The 13,743-nt window shown below is 39.8% G+C and overlaps 2 protein-coding genes across 2 annotated transcripts; both read right to left on the bottom strand.

Moving 5' to 3' along the window:
* Positions 1 to 11,509: 11,509 nt before the first annotated feature.
* Positions 11,510 to 12,028, bottom strand: LOC137640948 (uncharacterized). The gene has a single exon (XM_068373407.1). It carries the CDS (start codon positions 12,026 to 12,028, stop codon positions 11,510 to 11,512), a length of 519 nt encoding a protein of 172 aa, XP_068229508.1.
* Positions 12,029 to 12,283: 255 nt separating this feature from the next.
* Positions 12,284 to 12,967, bottom strand: LOC137640947 (uncharacterized). Its single transcript, XM_068373406.1, has one exon. It carries the CDS (start codon positions 12,965 to 12,967, stop codon positions 12,284 to 12,286), a length of 684 nt encoding a protein of 227 aa, XP_068229507.1.
* Between the last annotated feature and the right edge of the window lie 776 nt (positions 12,968 to 13,743).

Here is a 13,743-nt window from a genome sequence, read left to right as displayed (position 1 = left end):
TCTCCAGACTCCTGTTGCATCCTTTAGCTGTGCTCTTAGCACTGGATCTGTTATCGAAGCAAACTGTAGAAAGCCCAGCACTCTCTCCTGTTTGCGTCTTGATATCCGTTTGGATTTCAATAGTCTCTTGACAGATCCTGCTATTTCTTTCCTCTTCTTCCCAATAATGGAAAATCGATGTGACTCCAAATTCCAGTGGATTCCCAACCACTGAAATTTTTGAGCTGGAGATAGTCGAGACTTTTTGATGTTGATCTTGAATCCCAGATGTTCCAGGAACTGGATCACTATCGTTGAGGCATGTATGCATTCTGTCCTGGATGCTGCCCACACCAGCCAGTCGTCCAAGTAGGGCACTACTTTGATCCCCTTTAGGCGTAATTGATGGACGATTGCGTTTGCATGCTCCGTGAAATTCCTTGGGGCTATGTTTAGCCCGAATGGTATGGCTCTGAAAGCGTAAAGTCTTCATTGTAACTTGAACCCTAGGTAGGAGAGGTGACGATTAATTGGAACGGGCCAATAGGCGTCTGACAAGTCTATGGAGACGGTGTATGCCCTTTTTTTGGGCAGTAGGGTCCTTATGTGTTGAAGTGTGACCATCCTGAACTTGTAGTTCACTAAAAACTTGTTGAGTAGCGACAATTCCAGAATGACTATGAGTTTTCTGATTCCTTCTTTGGAACACAAAACAGCCTTCCTTGAAACTTAATGGACTTTACTTTTTGGATTACTCTTTTCTCTAAGAGTTCTCGGACATATTCTTCCAGAATCGGGGTAGAGTGTTGGAAGAACTAAGGAAATGGAGGTGGAGGACTGTTCCAGCTCCAACCTAGTCCATTCTTTATTAGGCTGTGGGCCCAGGGATCGAAGATCCAGCAATCCCTAAATAGATGTAGTTTCCCTCCTACTAGAAGAATTTCACTTCTGCTGTTGTGGACTTGAGGCCTTGCCTCCTTGACCGCATCCTCCCCTGAATCCCCTTCCCCTTGAAGGGCGTCTAGAAGAACTTCTGGCTGTTCCTCTAGCTTTTGAATGAAAGGAAGAAGTCTGCCTTTCAAAAGCTGGGTTGAAAACCGGTGACTGTGTCGCCAGTTGTTGAGGTACCAACTGGTACGTAGTTGGAGGTTGTGCCACTATCTGAAGCACCGCGGTCGCAGGAAGTTGCTGTTGTTGCTGTCGGTAGGGCTTAGCCTGCCGAGAGGATTGATTAGGCCTTTTTGTCTTCTTCTTGAGTTGGGAACCCTCATCCGGAGAAGACTTTCTCTTAAGGTTTAAGCCCCACTTTTGGAGAAGGTTCCTATTCTCCATGGCGGCTTTGACTACTACCTTTTTAACTACTTCGTTGGGAAAGAGGTCTTTACCCCATATGCAAGAGGAGAACAGTTTTCTCAGTTCCTGCCTCACCGCAGCCGAGGCGAACACGAACTCTCTACAGGCTTTCCTAGCTTTAATAAAGCTATAGAGATCCTTTGTAACTGTGGCCAGATGGATTTTGGCCACTACCATGAACATGTCCTGTTTCTTGGGGTCACTTGCCATCGTTTCTAACGTCTATTGCAATGACATCGATGCCGCAAGTCTTTCTTTCGTCTCTTGCTCTCTGTGCAAGACAAACTCCGACAGCTTTGGAAGTTCCTCACCAAACTGACGTTCGGCAATATCAGCTTCCAACTTCCCGACTGAGAAGATAAGGTGAACGTCCTTCCAGTCTTTTTGGTCCAATAGTATGGTCAGGGATAACGGCTTGCATTCCTCCAGGGAGGGGCATGGTTTCCCTGACTCCGCCGCCTTCAAGGCTGCCTTATATCCCTTTTCCATGAAGGGAAAGGCTCTGGTTGGAGAGGTCATAAAGGAGGGAAGCTTCTTACTCAAAGCTGGTACCTTTGAGTTCGTGAAGCCACTCTCTTTCATCGATATCGCTAGTAATGCCTGTGCTTTACTATGGTCAAGGACTATGACCTCCTTCGGCTCCGTTTCCTCCTTTGAGGCTGGCTCCTTCCTAAGACGGACATAGCAATCCGGGTAACAGTCTTTGTTGGGCCAGAATTCCACATCTTCCAGGGGAATTGAGCCCATCTTCTCCGATATAACAATCTTCCCGGTTGTCATTGGCATGTGTTCGGCACACCTCCAATGATTGGTATCCGAGCACAAAGGAAGATCCTTCACGTTGAGTCGCTTCTGGGCCCCATGTGATGCTGTGAGTCTGCGTATCTCCAGTTTCATCACAGCTTCCTTTTCATCATTCTTCTTTTGTATTTGTTGAATCATTTCAACAATAGAAGAAAGAGTTCTTCCCAGATCATCTGGGATAGCAGACGATGCAGAGGGAACAGGTTCTTGGGCCGGAACTGATGTAACCGACACCTCGTCGATTTCTTCCTCTTCTACTTCTGGAGCCTGGGTCAGCTCCTCCTCCTGACCTTCTCCCAGAAGATCCTTCTCTGTATAATCCGACACCTCTGACATCCTATCGTCCAATTGGATGTCTTGAAGGGCGGCCGAGACTTCAGAATCTACCGGATTCTGGACTGTTGGTATCTCCTCATGAGTCTGAGGGATGACTGCATCAGCTGATGCCTTAGGGAAAAGGTAGGCCCTCATATTCTCCTTTGGAAGGTAGGGGCCTGAAGTGTTTTTCTGAAAACCCCTCACCCAGGTTCGCAACTTTTCCCTAGGAGCATCCTTTGACTCTGCCGACTTACGGATATCAAATGCCTCGGTAACCAGGTTGGAACATATAGTACATACCTGAGGATCCCAATACCGGAGATCACCTTTGGAGACTGCGCATTCTGCGTGCCTCCTGCATAACTCCTGTCCACAGAAGTTCTTACTGCAGACATTGCAGAACATACTCCCGCACTTCGTATGGTCCTCCTGTAAAGAGAAGAGAATCCATGAATATCAAGTGAAGGCTTTTCACTTATTATTAATACATGTAGCTTATACAGTAAAGCTGGAAACGAAAGAAGGAAAGACACATACTTGTATTCCCTGCCCAGCCAATTGCTGTAACCTCCCAAGATATTAAAACTAAGGTTAATTCTATTCTAGAATACCTTGTAATTTTCCTAAGCAGAATGTTAAGGTGTAACTCACACCTTGAAATAAAGTTTTAACATACGGGATAGAATGATTACAGAAAGAACTCACTTTCTATATACTGTACGGTCCCAAGAAAAGGCTGTACAAGATAACATTAAGTATGTTGAAAAAATTTAGTGTTACAACAAACTCTATACTGTAGTTATATCAATGTAGTGTGTACTATACCACAAATACAGTAACTACTGTACATCACATGATGTCGTGCCATCCGGCACGTGCCGGCCGGCATTTACCCCTATACAGTTCAAAGGTATACTACCTTTAACTAATGGGCAGCAGAACACTGGTTCGCAAATGTGTGCCGGTCGGCAACTGAAAACACTAGCACCTGGCTGCCGCCCACTAATCGTAGTGGTCAGAAGATCTCAGGATGTATTTCTACTGCCGGTGGGCAATGGTAGTGATACCGATGCCGGCCGGCAGTGACTACGAACAAGAGAACCTCCACCTACCCGGCTGCCGGCTGCTAAGTCGGCAGCCAGGCCAGGGGCACAAAACACTGACAAGAGAAACAGTATGGATATAAGGTTATAAGGCGGCCTAGCCGTACAACCTTCCACCCAGAAAGAGTGAACTTATGGAAGGGGAGAATGTAGCATTCAGGCTTCCTAATATCCAAGGCCTGCCGGGCTCTACCAGCAGACATGGAAGGGAGACCAATGGAGGTCTGGGGTTCACTCTGTAGAAGAAAAAGGGTCTCTGCCGGCCGGCAGAGAGCTGAGCCAGTCCGACATCCTAACCTACACTAGGTACAGATGTAGGATTGCGGCCAAGAGATGTGATGGCTAGGCCATCACTAAGAAAGAAGGGGGGAAAAGGATAAGGGTTCTGTAAACTTTGCTCTAGTATGAGACATACTCAGTGGTTAAGAAAGCTCATCCTAACCTAGGGTTTGTCTATTAGAGAGGAAGGTTGGCATACTTGCCACCTTCCTCCATACCAGAACAAAGTTGGGTGTAGTTATTTCGCCAGGCAACGGAGAACAACTTATTCTCCTGCCCGAGAATAACAACACAGGACAGTCTGCTAGACTTCTAGTAGAGGAGTCATCTCGTACAGACTCCTTAAGATGTGGGCTAGGGAAGCAAAGCCTCCTGTGTCTGCACCTAACTTAGCAAAGGAATCTCATTTTCTATGCTAGGAAGACGCAGACCACAGACTACATACGCTGATGTTCTGCCCGAACCCCAAAAAACAGTCACTCTGGTCACAGGATTAGGACAGACATATCCTAGTATATTTATACCTGAATAGTATTCAGATAGAACCACTAGGACTAAGCCTAAGGCTTACTCAGAGGGAGAAGAGATTGAACTAAGTCTCCAGAGAAGAAAAGAACAATCGGGGATGTGTGCGAAAGTATACTAAAGGCCCATAGGCTACTAGCATACACGCGGTGAGAATCGATTACCTAAATCACTAAAACTCTCTCGTATACAACTTGGCGAAGAAAATTCAACAATATCTTACATTGTATAAAATTTTTGCCTATAGCTTCAATAACATATCACTCGGAAAACTTATATTATGCATGAAAGTACTAGGGCCAGACGACTTGGCTACTAAGCCTAGCGAAAGGCAGGATCGGTTACCTAAATTGCCGAAACTGAAAACTAACGGCATCATATAAGAATTCCTAGAGGAGCTAAATTGCTAGATTTATTAAAGCATAAAAACCGGGAACGTTGCTCTGGCTATCTAAATGACTCATGCATAGCGAGCGACAGCATCCAGGATGCCTCCAGTAGGTAGCAGCTCTTGTTTACGTTAATATATCTTTTGATTTAATTCAAAATGACAAGAGCTTACATTTATACAAAGTAAAGATAATATTCAACTTTCGAGAGGTAGAAGAGGGCGGAGAAAGCATCATAATGTTGAATTGTATCCAAAATTACGAGAGATCACAAGGGAAAACACCGAGTAGAAGAGCTACACGAAAAGGAATAAAGATGGCTCTGCCATCATTGTCATATACACACCCGAAATGGGATAGGAGAGATACCTTATGAACAGCTATCCTCTCATTCTCGTTTTCAGATTCTTGCCACTGTAACCCCTCGAAGTGTTAATACTGTTCCGGGTGAAGATAGATATGTGGCGTGTCAAGAATACGTCCTCTGATATTATGCGATATCCCTATTAGATTTATTTAGGGATATTCGCTCCAGGAGTTAGAATTCTGGATACCTTAAGGTAAAATTCTCTGGGAATATCACTATAGTAAAATATACCCTATGAAGCTACCCTTTAGGAACTTCCATAAGAATGACAAGGCCTGAGCCCAAATATATATATATATATATATATGTGTGTGTGTATATATATATATATATATATATATGGTTATATATATACATATATATGTATATATATATCTATATATATATATATATATATACACATATATATATATATATATATATATTCTGTACAGTGTATATATATATATATATATATAAATATATATATATATATATATATATATTTATATATATATATATATATGTGTGTGTGTGTGTGTGTGTGTATTTATTTATTTATATTCGTGTGTGGGGGTATACTGTGTTTGTGTGTAAGGTTTCGTAAGTTTTCGAATTTGCTTCTTTATTTGGTCTTGTGTTTTCACAAAAGTATTTACTTTAGGCTCATTAATTCAACGCGGACGTTAATTTGGGGTAATTAACTCCTAAAGTGTGATTAATGGATGTCGACAAGGACTCATTGCATGCGTTAGAGAAAAATAATTTTTTTCTTCTCCCTAGTTTACACATGATTAATTTTTCTAAAATCAAACTATATACTTTCCATGGTATTGAAGAAAGTTTTGATCTTGAAATATTCACAAGAACATTTATTCCTTTTGCTTTTCTTTAATGTAGAAATAAAACCAAATACAAATTTGTTTGCAATATTATTCTCATCAATAAAAAGAAGCCTTTAAAGTCACTTTACTATTTCAAAAGCAAAAACTTGATTCATATGTGCTCATTTCGTTTGAATATTCAGGTTTCTGGTTCCCAAACATGTGGAGTCAAATTGATATCTTAAACAACGCTAATAATATATCATCCCTGTAACAATGAAGTCTTCACCAATAATACTCTACACTAAACAAAATATCTCTACATCAAGAGCCAATTTACACAAAAAGCAGGAAGAGAGAGAGAGAGAGAGAGAGAGAGAGAGAGAGAGAGAGAGAGACTCGCTAGGAATGATGTGAGCTTTAATCTGATGCGGCTGGGCATTGTCAGGTCTAGAGAATTGTTAGTCGGCATCGTCTGATGTTAATCTCTGTTTAAGGAATGTGTTTTGAGCCAGGTGTCACGGGACAGCTACAGCTACAGCAAGAACCGATTATGAGAATATGTATCGATATACCGGTTTTTCCTGGCTCTTATTAATACAGCAGTGTATATATATATATATATATATATACATATATATATATATATATATATGTGTGTGTATGCACACACACACACACACACACATATATATATATATATATATACTGTATAGATATATATATATGTATATATATATATATATATATATAGACATATATATTTATACAGTATATATATATATATATATATACATATTATTACTAGCCATGCTACAACCTTAGCTCTTAAAGCAAGATGCTATAAGCCCAAAGGCTCCAAAAGGGAAAAATAGCCCAGTGAGGAAAGGAAATATGGAAATAAATAAATGATGAGAACAAGTTAACATTAAATTATTCTAAAACAGTAACAACGTCAAAACAGATATGTCCTATGTAAACTATTAACAACGTCAAAAACAGATATGTCATAAATTAACTATAAAAAGACTCATGTCAGCCTAGTCAACATAAAAACATTTGCTCCAACTTTGAAATTTTGAAGCTCTACTGATTCAACTACGCGATTAGGAAGATCATTCCACAACTTGGCAACAGCTGGAATAAAACTGCTAAAATACTGTGTAGTATTGAAGCTTATGATGGAGAAGGCCTGCCTATTAGAATTAACTGCCTGCCTAGTATCACGAACAGGATAGAATTGTCCAGGGAGATCTGAATGTAAAGGATGGTCAGAGTTATGAAAAATCTTATGCAACATGCATAATAAACTAATTGAACGAAGGTGCCAAAGAATAAAAAATTTAATAGACCGTAAGTTTCGGTCCAACAAATTAAGATGAGAATCAGCAGCTGAATACGAGTCAGGAGAACAATACACAAAACAAGGTAGAATGAAAGAATTATTACACTTCTTCAGTATAGACTGATCACCGAAAATCTTAAAAGACTTTCTCAATGAGCCAATTTTTTTGTGCGATTGAAGAAGACACAGACCTAATGTGTTTTTCAATAGTAAATTCCCTATCAAGAACCACACCTAAAATTTTAAAAGATTCATACAAATTTAAAGAAACATTATCAATTTTGTGATCCTGATGTTGAAGAGTCACCGTCCTTGACTTACTTACAATCATACATTGAGTTTTGTTAGGATTCTACTTCATACCCCATAATTTGCACCATGCACTAATTTTAGCTAAATCTTTATTAAGGGACTCAACAATCCCAGATCTATAATCAGGGGATAGAATTGATGCAAAGAGAGTAGCATCATCTGCATATGCAACAATCTTGTTTTCTAGGCCAAACCACATATCATGTGTATATAGTATGAAAAATAATGGGCCAAGAACACTACCCTGAGGAACACAGGATATCACATTCCTATACTCACTATGGTGCCCATGAACAACAACTCTTTCAGATCTATTACTCAAAAAATCAATAATAATGCTAAGAAACGACCTACCCACTCATGACAGTTTGAGTTTGAAAATAAGGGCCTCATGATTAACTCAAGTCAAAGGCAGTACTAAAATCAAGGCCAATCATACGAACTTCCTAACCAAATCAAGTGATTTCTGTACATCATTGGAGATTTTAGGAAGGGCATCACATGCACCAAGGCCTTTACGAAAACCAAATTGCAAACTAGGGAATAGATGATTACCTCCATCAAATCTATTAAATAAGTTTTTCCAGAAGATGCTCAAAAACTTTAGATAATATGGGAGTTATGGAAACTGGGCGGTAATCAGTGGGACATGAGCTGCTGCAAACACATTTACATAGAGGAGGAACATTACCAATCCTCCAACAAGTGCTAAAAGCTCCTCTTCTTGCTAACTTGCACAAAATAACAGATAACTTTGGAGCTAAGAAATCTGCTGTCTTTATAAAAAAAAACAAGGGAAAATACCATTTGGGTCTACACCTCCATAGGCATCAAGGTCCATCAACAGAGCTTTAATTTCACGAGATCGAAAAGCTAAACTAGTTAGTATAGTCTAAGGAAAACATGAATGAGGAAGTTCAAGTTTTTTATTACTCTGTTTACTGTCAAAAACATTATTATTATTATTATTATTATTATTATTATTATTATTATTATTATTATCCAAGCTACAACCCTAGTTGGAAAAGCAAGAAGCTATAAGCCCAGGGGCTCCAACAGGAAAAAATAGCCCAGTGAGGAAAGGAAAAAAGGAAATAAATAAATGAAGAGAACAAATTAACAATAAATCATTCTAAAATAAGAAACAACGTCAAAACAGACATGTCATATATAAACTATTAACAACATCAAAAACAAATATGTCATAAATAAACTATAAAAAGACTCATGTCCGACTGGTCAACAAAAAAGCATTTGCTCCAACTTTGAACATTTGAAGTTCTACTGATTCAACCACCCGATTAGGAAGATCATTCCACAACTTGGCAACAGCTGGAATAAAACTTCTAGAGTATTGCGTAGTATTGAGCCTCATGATGGAGAAGGCCTGGTTATTAGAAATAACTGCCTGCCTAGTATTACGAACAGGATAGAATTGTCCAGGGAGATCTGAATGTAAAGGATGGTCAGAGTTATGAAAAATCTTATGAAACATGCATAATGAACTAATTGAACGACGGTGCCAGAGATTAATATCTAGATCAGGAAGAAGAAATTTAATAGACCGTAAGTTTCTGTCCAACAAATTAAGATGAGAATCAGCAGCTGAAGACCAGACAGGAGAACAATACTCAAAACAAGGTAGAATGAAAGAATTAAAACACTTCTTCAGAATAGATTGATCACCGAAAATCTTGAAAGACTTTCTCAATAAGCCTATTTTTTGTGCAATTGAAGAAGACACAGACCTTATATGTTTCTCAAAAGTAAATTTACTGTCGAGAATCACACCTAAAATTTTGAAAGAGTCATACATATTTAAAGAAACATTATCAATACTGAGATCCGGATGTTGAGGAGCCACCGTCCTTGACCTACTTACAATCATACTTTGAGTTTTGTTAAGATTCAACTTCAGACCCCATAATTTGCACCATGCACTAATTCTAGCTAAATCTCTATTAAGGGAATCACCAACCCTAGATCTACATTCAGGGGATGGAATTGATGCAAAAAGAGTAGCATCATCTGCATATGCAACAAGCTTGTTTTCTAGGCCAAACCACATGTCATGTGTATATAGTATGAAAAGTAATGGGCCAAGAACACTACCCTTTGGAACACCGGATATCACATTCCTATAATTATTATGGTGCCCATCAACAACAACTCTTTCAGATCTATTACATCAGCCAAAAGGGTTGCATTTTCCTTTGGACAGTGAGTGACTGAGCCCTCTGGTTTAAGTAAAGGAGGAACTGTTGCATCTACACACAAGAGTGCAGATTTAAGGGTAGACCACCATTTATGTTCCTGAGTTGTACCAGAAAGGATTTCTTTTATGGTTAAATTGTACTCCTTTTCAGTTGTGGCATAAACTCTCTGAGCAAAAGCTCGAAGCTGAGTATAGATGATTTTAGACGTGCTTATTTGGAGAAGCAGGAGGCCTATCATCTTTGGAAGGGTAACGGATCAGATTTGACCTGGAACGACATAAGTTTTTGTTCTTAAGTAGGCCACATCTACTTTGGCAAGATCACGGCAATGCTCGATCCACTTTTGACAATGCTGTAATAATAGTAAATACTCCTTTCTCCAAGACCAAAAAATACTGGTTAAAGCTTGCACACGTTCCCACTTTGCAAGATGCAAGTCTCTTTATTGAAGTCTCCTAATTGATCCAAAGTGAAGATATAATCTGTCTTCTGAGTTAATAACATAGTTGGTGTTAAGATTAATGGGTCTTCTGGATCTGTTGACACAGGTACTGGAGGCCTGGAGTTAATTATAGCCGACACTTCTGTCATGAACGTGTTTAGTTCGTCATGTGTTAGGCTTTTTCCAGTATTGTTTAACAGCATGGAGTCTAGTATCCTACTGGTGATGCCAATCATCCTTTCCCCTGCTCCTCCTATGTAAGAGGAAGTGGTGTGGATTAAAGATCTAAGTAGTGCCAGAATTGTTCAAGAAGTTCCTGAAAGGTCCATTCTCAACGTTAATAGAGCCTATTCTCAGCTTGGCGACTGCACTAATAAAAATAGTTCCACGGTCGGACCGGAATATTTTCACTTGACCTCTTAGAGATATAAATCATCTGACGGCATTAATAAAAGGCGAGGAGCTCATTTCTTCAATAAGCTCGATGTGAACGGCTCTAGCTACTAGGCAAAAGAAAGTATAGCCCAACGCTTGAAGTTAGCATATCCACCACGAGTTCTACATGAAGCAATTGTCCATGGTACAAAGGCATCTACTCCTACATTAGTAAATGAAGGTGACGGTCAAAGGCGATCCTCTAGTATATCAGACATGATTTGACACTCCGTCTTTCCTCTTAGCTTGCGACATACCACGCACTTGTGAATGAATAATGAAATTAAGTGTTTTGCTCCAACAATCCAAAATCCTGCGGATCTAACTGCTCCATCAGTGAAGTGTCTACCCTGATGTCTGACTTTACCATGGTAGTGTCTGACTAATAGCATTGCTATATGATAACGTCCTGGTACAATTATGGGTTTCTTTTCTTTGAAATCGAAGTCAGAATTGACTATTCGGCCACCTACTCGTAGTATCCCTTGTTTGTCCAAGAATGGATTAAGTTTGTCTATCTGAATACACTTTGGTACTGGTTCATTTTTCTGAAGACAGTCAATTTCTACTAAGTATACTTCCGATTGTACTGACCTTATGATGAAGTTTTCAGCGTTGATATAACTGTCCACTGAAATTAAAGACTGGGTCTCTACTGACCTGTGTGAACGGCAGAACCGTTTGAAAAAGACAACTCCTCGTACAAATGAGTACCAAGTAGAGAAATGTAGTAATTTGTCTATTCCTATGGGGTGAGCAAGTGTAGCACATGTCTTCTTTATGTCCATATTTATGCGAACTTCCTTCTCACTGTCTGGATCGACAAGCTGAAACTTGGTCTAAGAAGCTTCCTCCTGATGCAAAGTAAGATGCTTTTGTCCAAATAACCATTTGCTATAATGTATTTCATGAGCTTCAAAATATCTAGTTACTGAATCAGCTGGGTTATAGTGTGCTGGCACATAGTTCCACTGGCTGGACTCAGAGAATCTTCTGATTTGCTCCATTCTGGTAGCTACTTGGGTGTAGAATCTCCTAGTTTCATTGTTTATATAGCCTAAGACAACTTTACTGTCTGAGTGGTACTTGACTGTTTCTATGCTTATATCTAGATTATCTATAATGTACTGTGCAATTTCTAGCGCTAACACAGCTGCAAATATTTCAAGATGTGGAATGGTATGGCCAACAGTCAATGTAACCTTTGCTTTCCGAAGAACAAAACCCAAACTGGGTGCAACGCTGATATCGATTGTATGGAAGTATGCAACAGCTGCTCTGGCCTTTCTGGATGCATCAGAGAAGACATGAAGCTCCTTGGAGACAGTTTCACTGGGGTAAGGCACATAAGTACGCATTATGCGTAGCTTTTCAAGTTTCTGCAGGGTGTTCTTCCAAGATATCCACTCTGTGGCTGTCTCGTCTGAAAGGGGTTGGTCCCAATCACCAGTCTCTGAAACTAGCTTTCTGAGTGAAAGCTTACCATGTATTATGAATGGAGCTAGCAATCCAACCGGATCATATATGCTGTTAACCGTCGACAGTATTCCTCTCCGTGTTATATGTTTATTTTCATATGACAACTGAAACAAGAACTTGTCTGTATTTACATCTCAGCTTAATCCTAGACTACCTTGTAAAGGCTTACTGTCAGCCTCTAGGTCTAGGTCCTTCAGGTTTGATGCCAGATCGTTGGCCGGAAAGGCTTTCTTGACTTCCTCCGAATTTGAGGCGATTTTGTGAAGCCTCAGGTTCCCATACATGGCTAGTGCCTTTTGTGTGTCTTTTATGAGATTGATAGCTTCCTCTTTCGTAGTGCATGATGTAAGGCCATCGTCTACATAGAAGTTTCTTGATACAAATCGAGTTACCCGGTTGCTAAAATCTTTTTCTGACGCCTGAGCAGTTTTCCTCAGTCCGAGCATGGCAACGGCTGGTGACGGACTATTTCCGAACACATGAAATCTCATGCGGTATTCAACAAGGTCATTGTCAATGTCCTTATAATTATGCCACAGGAATTGCAGATAGTTGCGGTGGTCTTCTCTTACCAGGAAATAGTGAAACATGTGCTGGCTATCAGAGGTTACTGCCATCATTTCTTTGCGGTTTGGGCCTGTTAACAAAACACTGTTAAGTGATACTCCATTAAATTTAGAAGAATAATCAAACACACTTCTAATCTGGCCAGGTTTCTTAGGATGGTAGACATCAAATAATGGTAAGTACCAGCACTCTTCGTGATCTTTGATTGGTGGAGCAAGTTCTGCATGGATATTCTCGAGAATCTTACTCATGAATGTGAGAAAGTGTTCCTGTTTTACTGGGTTTCTTCGCAGACTGGCATCTAATAGCAGGGCACGTTGAAGAGCTTACTGTCTGTTGTTTGGCAGAGACTGACGTGGTACACGGAATGGTAACGGTGTTACCCAACTTCCGCTGGCGTCTCTCAAAAACTCATTATCTATTTGCTTTAGGAACATTTTGTCCTCATAAGACATTGCTGGCTTGTCATCTTTCTTTGTTTTCTCAGATATAGGCGAATGTGTATCCTGTTTTATGGGATCCAAGTAGTTTTCTTTGATATCAAACTTGTTGACACATGGTTCAAACGTTGATGGCTGTTCATTTGGTTAAATGTTAGTTAATTTGATATTAAGTTCAATTGGAATGTGTTGCTCGTTGATACAAGTTTCTCCTGCAATCACCCATCCAAGTTTTAGTTGCTGAGCATATGGAGCCCTTTTTGTACCAAAGCGCTGGTCAATCCCATGGTGTGCCTCTATAAGATCTCTTCCAATTAACAGTAGAATATGACAGTTATCATCAATAGGTGGGATGTTGTCTCTGATATCCATCAAGTGAGGATTATGCATTGCGACTTCGGGTGTAGTAATTTCATTTTAATTGTTGGGAATGTGATCACATTCTATTAATGTTGGCAGATCTAATCTCATATCACCCTGTATTGATTTTATGACAAAGCTTCTCCCTCTTCTACCTGAAGTAACTACTCTACCAGAGCATCTCAATAGCATGTAGTTTTCTGGCTTGTCCTATACGTTGAATACAC

Source organism: Palaemon carinicauda, chromosome 5, assembly GCF_036898095.1.
Source record: "Palaemon carinicauda isolate YSFRI2023 chromosome 5, ASM3689809v2, whole genome shotgun sequence".
Lineage (NCBI taxonomy): Eukaryota > Metazoa > Arthropoda > Malacostraca > Decapoda > Palaemonidae > Palaemon > Palaemon carinicauda.
This window is presented reverse-complemented; position numbering and strand designations above follow the sequence as displayed.

Bases quoted from the DNA above. Each gene is read 5' to 3' on its own strand.
- LOC137640948 (XM_068373407.1), bottom strand. From the start codon at position 12,028: ATGCGTACTTATGTGCCTTACCCCAGTGAAACTGTCTCCAAGGAGCTT.
- LOC137640947 (XM_068373406.1), bottom strand. From the start codon at position 12,967: ATGAGTAAGATTCTCGAGAATATCCATGCAGAACTTGCTCCACCAATC.